We start from the raw sequence: 14,547 nt of genomic DNA on the forward strand, positions 1-14,547 counted from the left end.
CACAAGTATGTGCACATATACACGGACCAGTTTTAACTGAGGAAAGACTGCATTCTAATCTCTAATATACAATATCAATAGCTCTGTATGTGCCAGTCAATTTGTTATTAGACAAAATAGCACAAACTGGTGTCACCTCACGCAACCTGCAGACACGTACCCTATGATGTTACATCATCAACAAGACTTAGCCAAACAACCTCAATGGTAACTGAATGCGACCAGTCAAGGTGGCTGTAGAAACCTGATCACTGTGCTCAAGTCATGTAGTTTGGCTTTCAGTCAATCTGACAGGTGCTCATGTATGCTCTTCAAATTTGTGGTAAAATAAAATAATGGCCTAACAAAGTATAGAGGATGGTCTGAATCTTTGAATATGATTAAACCACATCCATTGTGGCCTGAAAGGTCAATTTAACAATCCTTTATTCTTTGGACAATTATTGCATCGAACCTTGAGATGAGAAAATATGTATTTTTAATCTGCTCTTTCTTCACAAATCAAGAATAAGAACGATTTTAGTACTGAAACTGTTTCTGGGCTGAGTGTTGGATAGTAAGAGGTCTGAGGAAACGTGTGCACGTAAAGGACGTTATACCATTTTTCACTATGTAATATAGTGCAAACTATAATACAGTATCGTACAAACACACAAACACTTGACTCTAGTGTGTGCTTGTGTGAGAGAGACAGAGAGTGTGTGGGTTTATGAATTAGGGGGCCACCTATACGAGGACATCTGCTGAGCTAATAAACAATAATCTTGACAAATTATCACTGTCCAATCACTCAGGCCGACCTCATGATCACACCACTGAAGAAGCCATCACAGGCCGGGCCAGGGACATGACTGACAGCCCTCTGGACCGTTGGAAGGTGTTGCTGGACTGAAGCCCAGAGGACACAATGATTCATGGGCAGAGGGCAACCTGGACAGAGTGGTTAGGGGAATTAGCAGCGCCACCCACCAACACACCCATGCCCTTCATTGGTCAGAACACCAGCTGACTGAAGGGATGGCCCTCTGCCAGAAACTGCTTAGTGCTGCTGGACAAAGATGCCAAACCAAGCAACTATGAAGGCAATGTTGTTTGGCATGGTGATGATGATGATTTACAGTGGGCTCAGTGGGATACTGCAACCTTTCCTGGGTGCAGTACAAACCATTCCACTCAGATGATAATGATACAGATGATGCTGAAGGCAATGGTTGAGTGGGATAGTGATGCTGATGGACGCTTGGTGGTGTTTTTAATGTTCATGACTCCAAGAAAAAAATGTGGTGAAGATTAAAATGATACGTTGCCTGTTCCTGTGACATGTAACCAACCGACGATTTTCAGGGTGTAGACATGGATAAGCAAGCGCTGCACGATTTAGACCGGGAGTGTTGACAGACTGGCAGAGTGTAAAGGTCATATGATAGAAAAAAAACAATCTTCTAGAAAATCAATCCAATATTACGGATTTTAATTCCAAGTCACTGACACCCTCAGAGATGATGAAAGCTAGACATCTCCAAATTGCCCTGTCAATCACTGCGACCAACAAAAATGACAAAAAATAAGTAAGAGGAGGGAATAATAGATCCTGGAGGAATCTGACTCAACCGTGTTTGGTGTTCATACCATAATCCCCAACCACCCCTAACAGCACTGGGACACAACATATAAGCAAGCTTATAATAGAGTGGAGATATCAAATCTGGCTAAACTCTTTCATCTAAACATCAACAGCTGGGCAATATATCCAGGGCATCCAGGGTTTATTTTGTGACAGCTCAGCTATACTGTATATTATAGAGACAAACTCAAATGACCAGGAGTTTCCCTTGCATCCATACACACACCCTGATAGAGGACATACATTTCCATCACTGTCAGGGTCTATTATGGCATCTCTCTTTTACTTGTTTTTTTACTTTCAGTTTGCATTCAAGGGATACAGACAAAAAAACATTTCTGTGCAGTGAAAAAGTCACACAGACAGCTTGACAATATAGAGATGTCAAATACAACATGCTGACAATCCACAGAGACTCACCGATGGGCATGTCTTCATAGATGAGAAGGTAGGTCGAGAAGAAGTAGTTCAGGAAACGTGGTGGGTTGTTGGAGCCTGTGATGAAGAGAAAAAGGATGAACATCATTCACATTATAGCTTGAAATTATTTATTACAATTGTTTAAGCTGTTAAAGCCATATATTGACTATCATGTGTATTTATTTCACATAATTCAAACTCTCCCTGGTACTGAAAGCTTTTTCATATGTTGCTCTTAGTGTCTGATTGGTCTTTTGTGCATAGGAAATGATGCAGCAAACAACAGTTTACAAAGTTGTGGAACTGTATGGAAATACCATAAATATAACTGAAAAAGATGGCATCATATTTGTGCATATCATGCTAGTGCATACACTCTTGTTCTACTGTTTAATGAACACAGTTTACACACTGCTTCGAAAAAAACAAAAACACATTGCCTCTACCTCCACAAGGGGGCTGTAGCAAATTCATTCAGTGTATTACACCATAGGAGGGGTGGCTTACCGTAAAAAAAGACCAGGCAATATTATTAGAAGCTTTCAAAATGGAGAGATGTCAAGTACTAAAGGAGATTGATAAAGAGAAGCTGTTGTGATCATGTTAACTTTCTGTCTGTCTTCAGTCTGTATTACATGTTTCTGAAGTTATCCACGCATTAAGCAGGATTATTGTTTTTGCAGAGCAGACTATTACCCATCGGCCAGTTTGAAGACTGACATATTTAAATGTTCTGCTCTTCTGTAATTGTTTTTTCCGATCCTACTCTACCGACTGTGTCTCTGTCAAACATACTTCTGCAGCACATCAATTACAGAGAGACAAAAACGCTTTGCTTCAATATCAAAACAGTGTAAGCAGTGAACATCTATTACACACAGAGCATTGTATTGTTGTCAGTTTTATGGATTAATATTTTCAGGCTTTAACTTGAACAAAATGTTTACATTGTCTGTCTGTAGTCATTTATGCCTCAAGAGACCATGACAAATATTCATAACCATGTTAAATCTCAGAACTCATACTTGTGTTTTTTTGCTTTTTCATTTGACATTCAGATATTTATTTGGATCTGCATCAAATTTCACTAACTCATAAATATCCATCCCCTATATATGTCTGTTTTTGATGTAGAACATGACGCAGTATTGGAAAGAAACAGGGTTTAACCGGGTTTAATGGCATTTAAAGAAACCTACATAAACCTGCTAATTTCTTTAAAAAGAGGTAAATGTTGAAATAAGTGGGTCCACCCCCTGATCCGGAGAAGCACCAACATTTAACTGGTAGACCCATACCACATCATTCCACCAAGATTAGTGGTAATCCATTCAGTAGTTTTTGTGTAATCTTGCCAACTAATTAACAAACAAACAAACAGGGATAAAAACATAAACTCCTTGGCGGAGGTAATAGCAAATAAATGGGGACTACTCATTACCTGAGTTTGTTTTAAGAATGTACTTTCAGGGTTAGGGTTAGTGGCCTGTTAAAGGGGACATAGCATGCAAATTCCACTTTGTTAGTGCTTCTACACGTTAATGTGGGTATCTGGCATGTCTACCAACCCAAAAACTCTGGGAAAAAAACACTTGCGCGTTTTGTTATGGTTCCTCTAAGTCAGAAACGTCATGCTTGAGCGACTCGATTGAGCTTCCTGGGTTTTGTGTCGTAACAAGGCACTGGAAGTCTCCCTACATGGCCTTGGCCCACCCCCACCGCATCCCCCGCCCCCACACTCGTTATGCCGGGTTTACACCGGACTCAGCGAGGCTGCGAGGCAGCGCAGCGCCGTTCCCAAGCACGCAGCCGCCTGGCTGTTCACACGGGACGAGCATTTCTCCGCTGGTCAGCCCGCGATTCACTCACATGTGGCATTTGTCTGGATCGTTGGGACTGGGAGGCTGCAGCAGTTGCTCGGGCGCGACCGCTCGCTCTCCCATGCGTGAGCTGGAATTTTTGTCAGCGCCACACAGCCAGCAGTGTGGAAGACTTCCGCAGTGTTCAGCACTACTGTAACACTGGCCAAACACACCGAGCCCCCCCACCCGTTACGCCGGGTCTACAGCGGACGCGGAAGCGCCGCTGCGAGGCAGCGCAGCGCCGTTCTCAAGCGCGCAGCCGCCTGGCTGTTCACACGGGACGTGCATTTCTCCGCGCTGGTCAGCCCCATAGACTGTATATATAAGGTCAGCCCGCGATTCTGCTTTCTCCGCTTGTTGTTGTACCCGTTGAATGTCGGGGTTCGGGGGTAAATGATGGTCTTCATAGCCCCCCACCTCTCTTTCTCTCTCTGTCTGTCTGCTTGTGTGCTTGTAGTGGATGGGCAGAGGGGGACATTTAATTATGTGATTGGGAAAATTAAAACTCCAGGACAACAAGGGGAATACAAAGTATGGGATGCATATTTGATAATTTATATCATATAAAATATATAATTTATATCGTTTAAAATCATGGGGGGAGAGGGGGGAGGGGGGAGCTGGCTCATTAGCATTTAAAGGAACAGGCACTCAAAACAGGTCACTCTGTGGAGGGCTGTTTTATACAGGGTAAAAAGGGTGCTGTTTTAAATGATCCTTGTGGTATTTTGACCAAAGTATGTTACAGACATGTCATTAAGACCCCAAGGAACCATATCAACTTGTGGTAAAATGGGCATGCTATGTCCCCTTTAAAGAGTTAATGCTCGTCTGTGTTTGGGCAGTGTCCTGTGGTGTCAGAAGCGAGTGTGGTACAAGCTGTTTTGTTGGGAAGATCAGGGAACAAAGCTGACGGTCTTTGATCAGCTGAGCTGGGCAGCAGACCACAGAGACACAGGAGTGAGAGAGGGGGAGGCCAGCCTGTTTGAAGTGAGAATGCTTGATGGAGTGAACCGGTGCTTTGAAAGAGAAAGCTTTTCATTCAGTCATGTGCCTGTCTGCGCAGAAGAAGATGCTCATCTCTGGCTTGCCAGCGCAGCTCTTGGTGGGTGACAAGGACACGGAGCCCGCTTCATGGGTGGTGGAGAGGAGCATCTCATCTCCATTTGTGGCTTAATTACTGCATCAGGCTTATATAGTGGAATGCAGATAGATAACAGCTACAAAATAATCACAGGCATGATCATCAATCTAATTTACTGGATCGCCAAGGTAATGCTCAAGAGGAGCACAGGGTCAGTGTGCTAATGGGTTACTTAGAGAAAGAAAAGGAGGGGGCCAACACAAGGTGTGAGATTAGAGTGGGAGGCGAGAGGGAGGACAACTCAAGAGATATGAAAGCCTTGATCAAGTTATTGTGCTTGATGGAAAGAGGTTGTGGCATTCACTTAATAACTCTCCCGCTGCTATTTTTGTGCGAGTTGTTTGTGATTGGAGGTGTCTCCTGCCCGTCACCGTGAAACAGTTACCGTAGCTTTTGCAACATCATGAAGCTCTCACTCTCGAGCCCTCACAGAGACATACACAGCAAGGAGGCAAATATTTTTGAGTGCGTTTTAGGCTGAACAATAATGTTGAGACATAATGCAAAACAGATGAAAAGAGAGCCGAAAAAAAGGAGAGCAAGAGTAAAGGAATGGAAAGGGAAGAGGAAAAAGAAAAAAAGAAAATAGACCAAATACAGAGGCTGAAGGAAAAGGCTGTACAAAAAAAAGGGAATACATGATGTGTAGAAGGTAAGACAGTGAGACAGAAAATCTTTTCAGGCTGTAAATAATGAAGAATGGAGAAGTGGGAGAGGTACTGTGAAATTCTGCTATCAAATCTTACTATAGCCTGGAAGCTATTCATATTTTATCAAGTCACTGATAAGTACACTACAAAAAACATTTTTATTTCCCATCCTGAATTTGACTAACAAAGGATGTTTATGGCCAATCGCTGATGCCACAGTGATGATTCTTTATTCTGGGATGTTTGACCAACTGACAATGACCCTTTTTAATTATTCTGCTTCAGATTCACACTGCTGCACAGATTTACTACCAGAAAAAAAACTCTACTTTTTACTTTCTGCCACCAATAAGCGACACAGGCATAAATGTTGATAGGTATTAATGAACATTAAAGCTGGGGTTGGTAATCCTGGTAAAGCTAACAAGAGTAGGCTACACTTTTAAAAAAATGCAACCGATACATCCCAGCACCTCCCATGAGCCCTCTAAGTCAAAGCTACGGCCCCAAAACACATGAACGAGCACTGACAACGGCTAAAGGCTGCTACACACTAGAGGCTTTTTAGCTCTCGACCAATTAAACACCAATTTGTTATCTTATAATCGTCAGAACGCACACACTCGATTTGGCCAGAACGTAAGACCACACACACTTGCTGTTTGTAAGACACAATTTCACAGTGGCCAATTTTCTTCTTCAGTTTTTTTTAGGCGCACTACCGCCACCTTCTGAACAGGAGTGTGGAAACCCTCGTGATTGAGGGTGCCTTCAGAAGAAGAACATACATGGAGGAGGACCGAAGTCGTGTGTCTGAAAAAACTATGGATGAAATCATGGCTGAATTGACTTATACATGTTGCAGCACAAGCTTGAGGTTAGTTGAAAATGTATTGTTGTTTTTAGTCACAGCTGTTCAAGTAAGCAACTTCCGGTTGGTGACACTTCCCAGTCAGCTCGCTCTCATTGACTATTTCAGGTTTCTGTTGGAGCCTATTTGAGCTAGGTGAGGCTCCGACTCAATCAGTAGCATCAAGATTATTTAGTAAACTCTTCACCCTTCAGGATTATTTGGGCAGATAATCGACACAGACTCACCTAAGGTCAGGAACACCCCCGCAATTGTCAGAAGGGGGAAATCAGGTCCTAAATCGGCCCGATTATCCTCTGTGTGCAGTGTGCAGAAGCCTTAAGTCGACTTTTCTGTGAGTTTTTCATTAACTACTGGCTATCTCTGTCTCTGATGTAGTGGTGTTTGTCTCTCCAAGTGAAGACTCATGTCATATGCAGTGAGAGCAGAGGCAGGGTGCACACAGGCAGGCATGTCAGTTAGTGACAGACAAGTACACCAGCCAATCATTTCATTTGGTCCAAATTTTCCCTTTTTTCTTTTTAGTCAGAAGACTTAATTGATGGCTATCAGGAAGTGAAGACAATATAAATTACCAACGCTTCCTTTAATCTTGGCTTTACAGTTGTATAAATCAAGAGTATAAATGACTTTCCTTCACAATCATAAAAATATGTGCACTGGTATATACAATAACTGTCCTTTTATTCCAAAAATCATAGATAAAGCAAGGGTAAGTCCATATAATAAAAGCCGTGGAGGGCGGGAATGGATGAACCCGGTTAAAGAGTAACCGCCCGCACGGGGCGCTCTGAAGTTAAGCGAACGCGCACTCAATGAGCCTGGGATCATTTCATTCATTTCATTGGTTGACCAGTCGTCAACACTACACCTGGCATTCTATTGGTTGGGCAGGGTTGTTGCACAAAAAAATCCAAGAGCAGATGAGAAATCTGAGAGCAGACGATTCACAAGTGCACAGAAAGCAGCCAGAGTGCGGAGAGAGGCTGAAGCTGGAGCGCAGGAAATCCGTGCAAGCAACAATATATGTGAGTGCAAGCACACAGTTTGAGCAGAAGCAGAGCAAATTTAAGTGCAAACAGGGGCTATTTGAGTGCAAGGGCAGGGTTTTGATGAAAAGTAATACACAATCTGAACATAAATTCAACAAGTCATGCTCTCAAACTGAAAGACCACGCTCTTGAATAAAGATAGGAAAAAAGCTCCATACTGTTCTCTCTTAATAGTCAGGAGGACTCACCTTCACACACAGAGTGGAGAATGAGGAATGGAAGAAGGAATTTGGCAAATGTCATCCTGCCGCCTAAATCCACACTCCACGACATCACCTGCACCTGAGGGAACAACAAATACAGAGTACAGTCACAGTTATTTGATTGGCTGATTATCAACATCGCTGTTTCAGTCTAGCCACAAAATGTCCAAAGACATTTCAGCTCCTTTGCGTTGGGTAATTATAGTGTAAGTAAGCAGATGTGATCGGTATAATTAGATGACAGGAAAAAGATTCGCTAAACACCATGTTTCAAGCAGGTGTTTTCTGTGTGTGTGTGTTTGCTTGAGGGTGGGGTGTTGGGGTGAATGCTAAATTACAGCAACAACTCATTTACAGTGCTCAGAGCTCAATACCATAATCAAGACGTTGCACTGTTAATTGTCTGATGAAACAGAACTGTGTCCTGTGCAAAAAGGAAATGTGTAAATGGCCTTTTCATGATGTAATGGGGCCGCTTCACTGGACCAATTATGAGGTCAGAATAATGATGGCAAACAATCACATGTGGAGAGCACAATGAAGATTTTTATTGCATATCCATTCACAGGTATTTACTGCCACTGTTGGAAACCTTCAAAGACAAACTAGTTAACTGCAGCTTTATCACCGATATCTTAATCTTACATTCTTCTAAATATGTGCTTTATGATATTTCCCTCCTTCTCTTCATCTCCCTCTTCCCGCTCCCTCTTATTCGTTCCTCTCTCTACACTGTCACCACATGTCCCAGCAAGGTCTCATTGGTCAGCAAACCCATTCACTGGCAATTTAATTTTAAATGGTAATGTTTCTAAATTCCCTTTCTCCCCCAAAGCCCACTGTGCACCAGCTCATGGTAAACCTGTGCTGAGACAGGTCCGCTTGTCCTTCAGGTATATGTGATGGTAGCAAAAGCTGAATAAACTACAGAAAACCAGTGTGATAAGCAGTGAAATACAATACATTGCTTTGTGTAGCTGCTTGCTGTCCCTGTCGCTGTGTTGCGATTGCAGATGTACAGAACGTGGTGAATTCAATTCTAACAAAGCAGCTGAAATGTACAGGTGAGTGAGAAAGAGAAGCAAGGTAAAGAATAGACTGTCATTGCTTATAGTATATAAATATACATGTGTGTATGTGTGCGTGCGTGTTTATATTAGCTGTGCATGTGTGTCAGTTTGAATAGGCATATTTGTTTTCATTAGGATTCTTGTTTCCTCAGCATTATTGCATTTCACTTTCTGTAACAATGCAACCTGCATGGGTATTTCAGTTACTTATTTTTTACTCCATTTCCTCCTCATCTCCTTTCCTCCTCTGTCTTTGCTTATACTAATTAATTTTTCTCTCTAGCTGGGCCCTGAAAACTTTGTCTCCACCTATATGCCCTTTCCTCATTTATTGTCCTCTGAAATACACGAGTGGTCCTTTAGTGAACGATATTATATTGACTCAGTAGGAAGCTCAGATAGAAAGCTGTTGACAACAGACAAAACAGAGTAAACATTTATACAACTTGGCAGAATCTATTCCCTTTTCTCTATTATCATTTTCTGTGTATCTAAAGTGTTGCACTTGGATACCCCTGAGCAATTAAAATACTGCCATTATCCAACCTATAACTACAACACAGAAAGCAACAAGACCTAAGTCTGCAAAGTCTGTTTCCTCTTTGATGATCTGTGTTAATCAGTCTGGAGGAAGATCAATAAAACTCATCTATACTAAAATAAATAATATTTTAAACTCTGTTGAACAAAAGCACATTTCACTGAAAATTTGTTTTGTCTGTACCTTGTGCATGATGTCTACTGTTCTAAATAAAATCTGACCATCCCCTATTGATTTTAAACAGAGAAGCATTGGGTGTCATTGGAAGGATCATCACTGTTGGTACAGGATGTGGTACAATTGGATGCCTTTAAATTGAGTTATATGCTATATATATACACAATATATATATATATATTGCATTACACACACGTACACACACACACACCCACTCCTGTCTCTTCACCATCTTTCATCGAAATGCTAAAGGACACTTGTGAGATGACAGAGCAGTGAATATGAGTGAGGGATACAGGTTAAGACGTGTTGAGATTGAGAGAGCTGAGGCAAACACAGCATTAGGATCGCTGCTCTCACCAAGCGAGGATTTAATAAAGAACATTCTCACATAGACAGCACCACCACAAAGTTACAGATGCACTGTACAATAAACTAGACCACTAGGTGGTCACACCAGTCTGCATCTATAACCTATTTTTTCTGCTTCCAAGTAAACAGCAGCTCTGAACAAATTACAAACATGACTGTTATTGATAATGATGTGCTGAATATTTTATAATAGATCTTTTATTTGTAGTCAACATTTAATCTTTTCTGTATATAATATAGGTTGATTTATTATATGCATAGTATTTATTTAGATTTCACTTTGTCTCTGCTGACCGGTTGTTTTTTGGGAGAACACAGCAGTATTTAGCCAAGTTTGAAGATCAGTGCTTAAAATTGTAAAGACAGTAATTTTCCATTTTTACTCTGTGTACTTTGCTAAGATACATGTGTTGGCCGAGGTTCATCCTCCGCAGTTTTCCGCAACTTTACTATTTTCTATTACTGAAAGCAAGTCTTTAACTTTGCATGAAAATTTAGAAACTTAAAGAGAAGCATTTTTTTTCCCAGAAAGACTGTATATTGTTGTCAGTAGTTCTCCCATTTTGTATTGATCTGTCCAAAGTGTGACCATATGCAAAAAGGACATTGTTTCCGAAAAAGACTAGTGAGTTTGCTAAATATAATTTAGTATCTTAAGCACCACAAACAGAAGTCCATTTTGTTGGTGTATGTTGGCAGCAATCACCTCTGCAGATACTGAAAGTCAGAGTCCCAACAAATCAAACTATCTGCATGCCAACATAAGACTCACAGCTAAGTGGAAAAGAATTGTTTCTGTGACTTGGGTGAACTGACCCTCTAAAAGCCTGGTCTGCTAGTTTGGTGTTACTCAGTTGACTATATTCATAATTCCTCTATTGTTATGTTTTAGTACCACTTAAAATGACATTATTGAAAATTGAATTTTAATTAGTTTCTTTTCGAGTTTTTACAAGGGTGACTCAGGCTATTGTGTGACCATACAATGTGGCACACAGTATGTACCACTGCAATCACTTCAGTATCAATGTGGTAAAAGGAGAGTGGAAAAGGTGAGGGCTGGCAATCAAACTGTCAAGCACACCAGGAACAATGGACCCAGTGCTGGCTTCTTTGATAGACTTCATATGAACTATACTTAAACTGCAGCCAATTTCTCTGATTATTCACTTCATTTTTCTGACATTTAATATTAAACTGAAGAAACGACAGGCCGGCTCAAATGAAAAGTAAAGAAACTTGTGTAAGCACACACATTTTAACATAAACAAACGTAGCAATTGTTTTACAAGGAGTTGTCCATTAATCAATCAATTCTTAAAATGATTCTAGGTTTTTAAATAAGACTCTTAAATCACAGACTGTGCCTTTAAGAAATAGAGCAGGAATGCTATTGAGCACAAAGCAGACAAATTAAATTAAATTAAACTCCTTGAGGTGGAGGTAAGTTAATAATTAGTGAAAAAGCATGATCTCCCAGTCAGACAGTATGAAATGCTCCAATTAATCAGTTATGGATGAGAAGTTAAACTGCTGAGGACAGGGCTGAGCCAGAAGGGGCCGCACTGTCCCACTCAATTGGATATACTGTCACCATTTATCAATCTCTCACTTTCTTTAGCTCCTTCTTCACTTTGTCAGGGGACCTTTAAACCAGCACCCTCATCTCACCCACTTCCATTTCATTTGCATGTTCATGGGGAAGGTACGCCACATTAAGTGCTATACCAAACCAATTAGCAGCGACTACAGGCAAGTTATGAAACCCTCCAAAAGTGAGTCTACATCTGCGCTGACTTTACTTGTGCACAGTGCAAACCATATAGTATTTATAAGGAAGGGCAACATGTCGGCTCCCCAAAAGTGAAGCCAAAGTGTCCCGATCAGGACCTTGTGGCTGGCTGCTGTGTAGGTTATAAACCCTGCCTCTTGATGTTAGTAGGTAGGACATGGACCAAACTAAAAGTACATGGTAAATACTTTATCCTCTACGATGGTTTCTGTCATTTACAGTTGTTCTTATCATTTTGATGTTTGTTCAAGTGTTAATTTTTCCTAGAAATTTGGTTTTAATTACTTATGCGATGCTATAAAAACAATGTCGTAATTGACAGATGACCCTGACTCACTGACTCGTGAAGTTACGACAGTACCGTATAGACATAGAGAGGAGACTTAATCTCAAAGCATGCCGCATACTTTTTAGCTGAGTGTGACTACAAAAAGTGTTACACAGAGTGGGAGTGGGGAGAGTCTGGTTTGAGAAAAGGCCCAGAGTCACTGCTAATCCTCTTCTCATCCCTCTCACCCACAACATCTTGCACCAGCCTCTCACTCTCCGTGTGCCTGCCTTTTTCTGTCCGTTTCCCTTTGTTTTTCCACTCGTTTTAGTCATTTCAGTCTCTCTTTCCTGTTCTTGGTTTTATCTACATTGGCTCATGTCTCTTCCCCTTTAATTTAGCACACAGCTTGGATTGTCCATATATATTTCCGGTAGTCATTTCAAACAGTTCTTCTCTGTACTGAGCTTTGGCACATAATTATGTCTCCAGTGTCCTGATGTAAAATGTCAACAGAACAAACACATGTCTTCTGTGGGCAATGTATCTGTTGTGTTGTCTTTTTATGCGTGAGTACAAGACAAATTTGACTACACTCGAAGACTAATGTAACAGTAAATTGTATCTTAAGTTTCTTTAGGATAGCCTTTGTTTAGGTTACAAGACCTATAATTCACCTGTGATAAATCACTGTCTCACGCATGGGCAGCAGGATTTTAAAAACCAAAACTATGTTGTGTCCATTAAATTATATCCAATGTTTACACCTGTAATTCTTGTCAACATGCCCTAAATCCAGATTTAAAGTTGGACTATTTTAAGGCTGTAAATGACTCTTAGGAAAACATTCAGCTCCCACTGGGCAAAGCTTAGGGTGGCTGAGATCCAGGTCTATTTAATGAGTTGTGGTTGTATAGCTTATCTGACAGTAATGTGTGATTAAGACAGTGTAAAGTGAAGAGTAATATCTGGACCTGCTGTGCTCTCTCCAGAGAGAGCCTGCCTGCCCCCACATGGCTGTATCTCCCATCTTACAGCACTCAATATTATTGATTACATGGCAATTGTGTCTGACTTGCCTTAACCTCAAAGGCACCCTGCTCCGAGTGAGTGGTGGGCCTCAGCCGGCAGCCAAATCTGGATTATCACAGCAAATCAATGGCAGATTTCTGCCCACACTCTGTCCTCATGAAAAAGCCATCACTCATTAGCACAGTGATCACAGACAGATTAGCAGGCATTTGGCTTTGTCAGGGTGGAGCGAGGGACAGCACTGCTCTGATGAGCTGAGTAATGTCTTCTTTCCCGCCCTCCTGATCTCTTCATCTCCAACATGACATGACTTTCTGAAAGACTGACTCAGCAAACCTCACTCACAGGATGTTATTTGGACTGCAGAGCATGTAGTGCTTTGAGTGGAAATGTTAATCACACTGGCACTGTGAATTGATGCTGAGTAAACTGTTGACTTGGACCAGGTCATATGTAGAACTGCTTGGGCTGATGATGTCCCACTTTCTAACAAAAGTAACTCTCTCTCTCTCTCTCTTGGACAACAACACACATGTCAAACAAACACAATGCTAATCACCGCATGGTGGTGGTTTGTTTCCAAAGTAGCAACCAAATCTCAACAACCATATAAGGAGTCCTCTAACTTAACTTCTTGCACACCTAACCAAATATTACTAGATGATTTAAATGTTAATGAATTGGAAAATATGAGCTTCAGTCTCAGCAAAATTGAAGCAGGTCTCTGCTGATAAGCTTCTTCAGAATATAGCTCAATAAAATATCACTTACTCTCTGTCCTGCCAACAGAAGATAGAGGACTATAGGACACATGCCAAGACAAACTCTGATATTCCACTGGAGATGCTGCCTGCATCTTCTTTGATCCTGTATGAACTGATAGTAAAGCTTCACAAAACACTGTGGGAGAGACAGGGCAGCTTACACAGACCCTGGGGAGACAGTAATTATCAGGAGCAGGATGGGAGCGCTGCGAGGTGCCACATAACTGCACCCGGTCACAAAACTCTTGAGCAGGAACAACACACATACACACCCCTGTCTGTGTTGACCAACACCATGATGTGGGTGTATATGAGTGACATGGGCCCTGAGGAAGGGCTGGTGGTTGATAAGTGTTGCTTGGGAGTACAAAAGGTAGCAAGAAGCCTCCTGATATGCAACATACTGAGACACTGCAAAGTAGAGGAGTTAATAGGGAGAAGCTGTGTCTGCAACATGAAACCACAATTAAGACTGATTAAAGATTGATGGTACAGTGATGTGAGGTAACATGTTATTGACACTTCATTCTGTGGAAAAGTTACTATATTTTAGTTCAGTGTATGTGCATAGTGCTCAGGTAACATGTGGAAACCATAGGGAAGCACTTATTTACATAAATTACCAGTCCTTTATGAAACTACATTGTTAAATTCCCTCAACAAAAATTCAAAGAAAAAAAGTCCATACTTTCCATTATTTGTACA

At 41.3% G+C, this 14,547-nt stretch overlaps 1 protein-coding gene across 1 annotated transcript in view; it reads right to left on the minus strand.

The window, feature by feature from the left end:
* The window catches only part of cdh23 (cadherin-related 23), a 158,673-nt gene that overhangs the window by 139,836 nt on the left and 4,290 nt on the right, over positions 1-14,547 (minus strand). Inside the window, exons 2-3 of the mRNA XM_047342361.1 lie at positions 7,812-7,905; positions 2,045-2,119 (exon numbers count right to left, since the gene is read on the minus strand). Coding sequence (XP_047198317.1) covers positions 2,045-2,119; positions 7,812-7,896 — 160 coding nt within the window. The 5' untranslated portion in view covers positions 7,897-7,905. The remainder of the gene's footprint in view (positions 1-2,044; positions 2,120-7,811; positions 7,906-14,547) is intronic.

Source organism: Hippoglossus stenolepis, chromosome 12 (genome assembly GCF_022539355.2).
Source record: "Hippoglossus stenolepis isolate QCI-W04-F060 chromosome 12, HSTE1.2, whole genome shotgun sequence".
NCBI classification, from domain to species: domain Eukaryota; kingdom Metazoa; phylum Chordata; class Actinopteri; order Pleuronectiformes; family Pleuronectidae; genus Hippoglossus; species Hippoglossus stenolepis.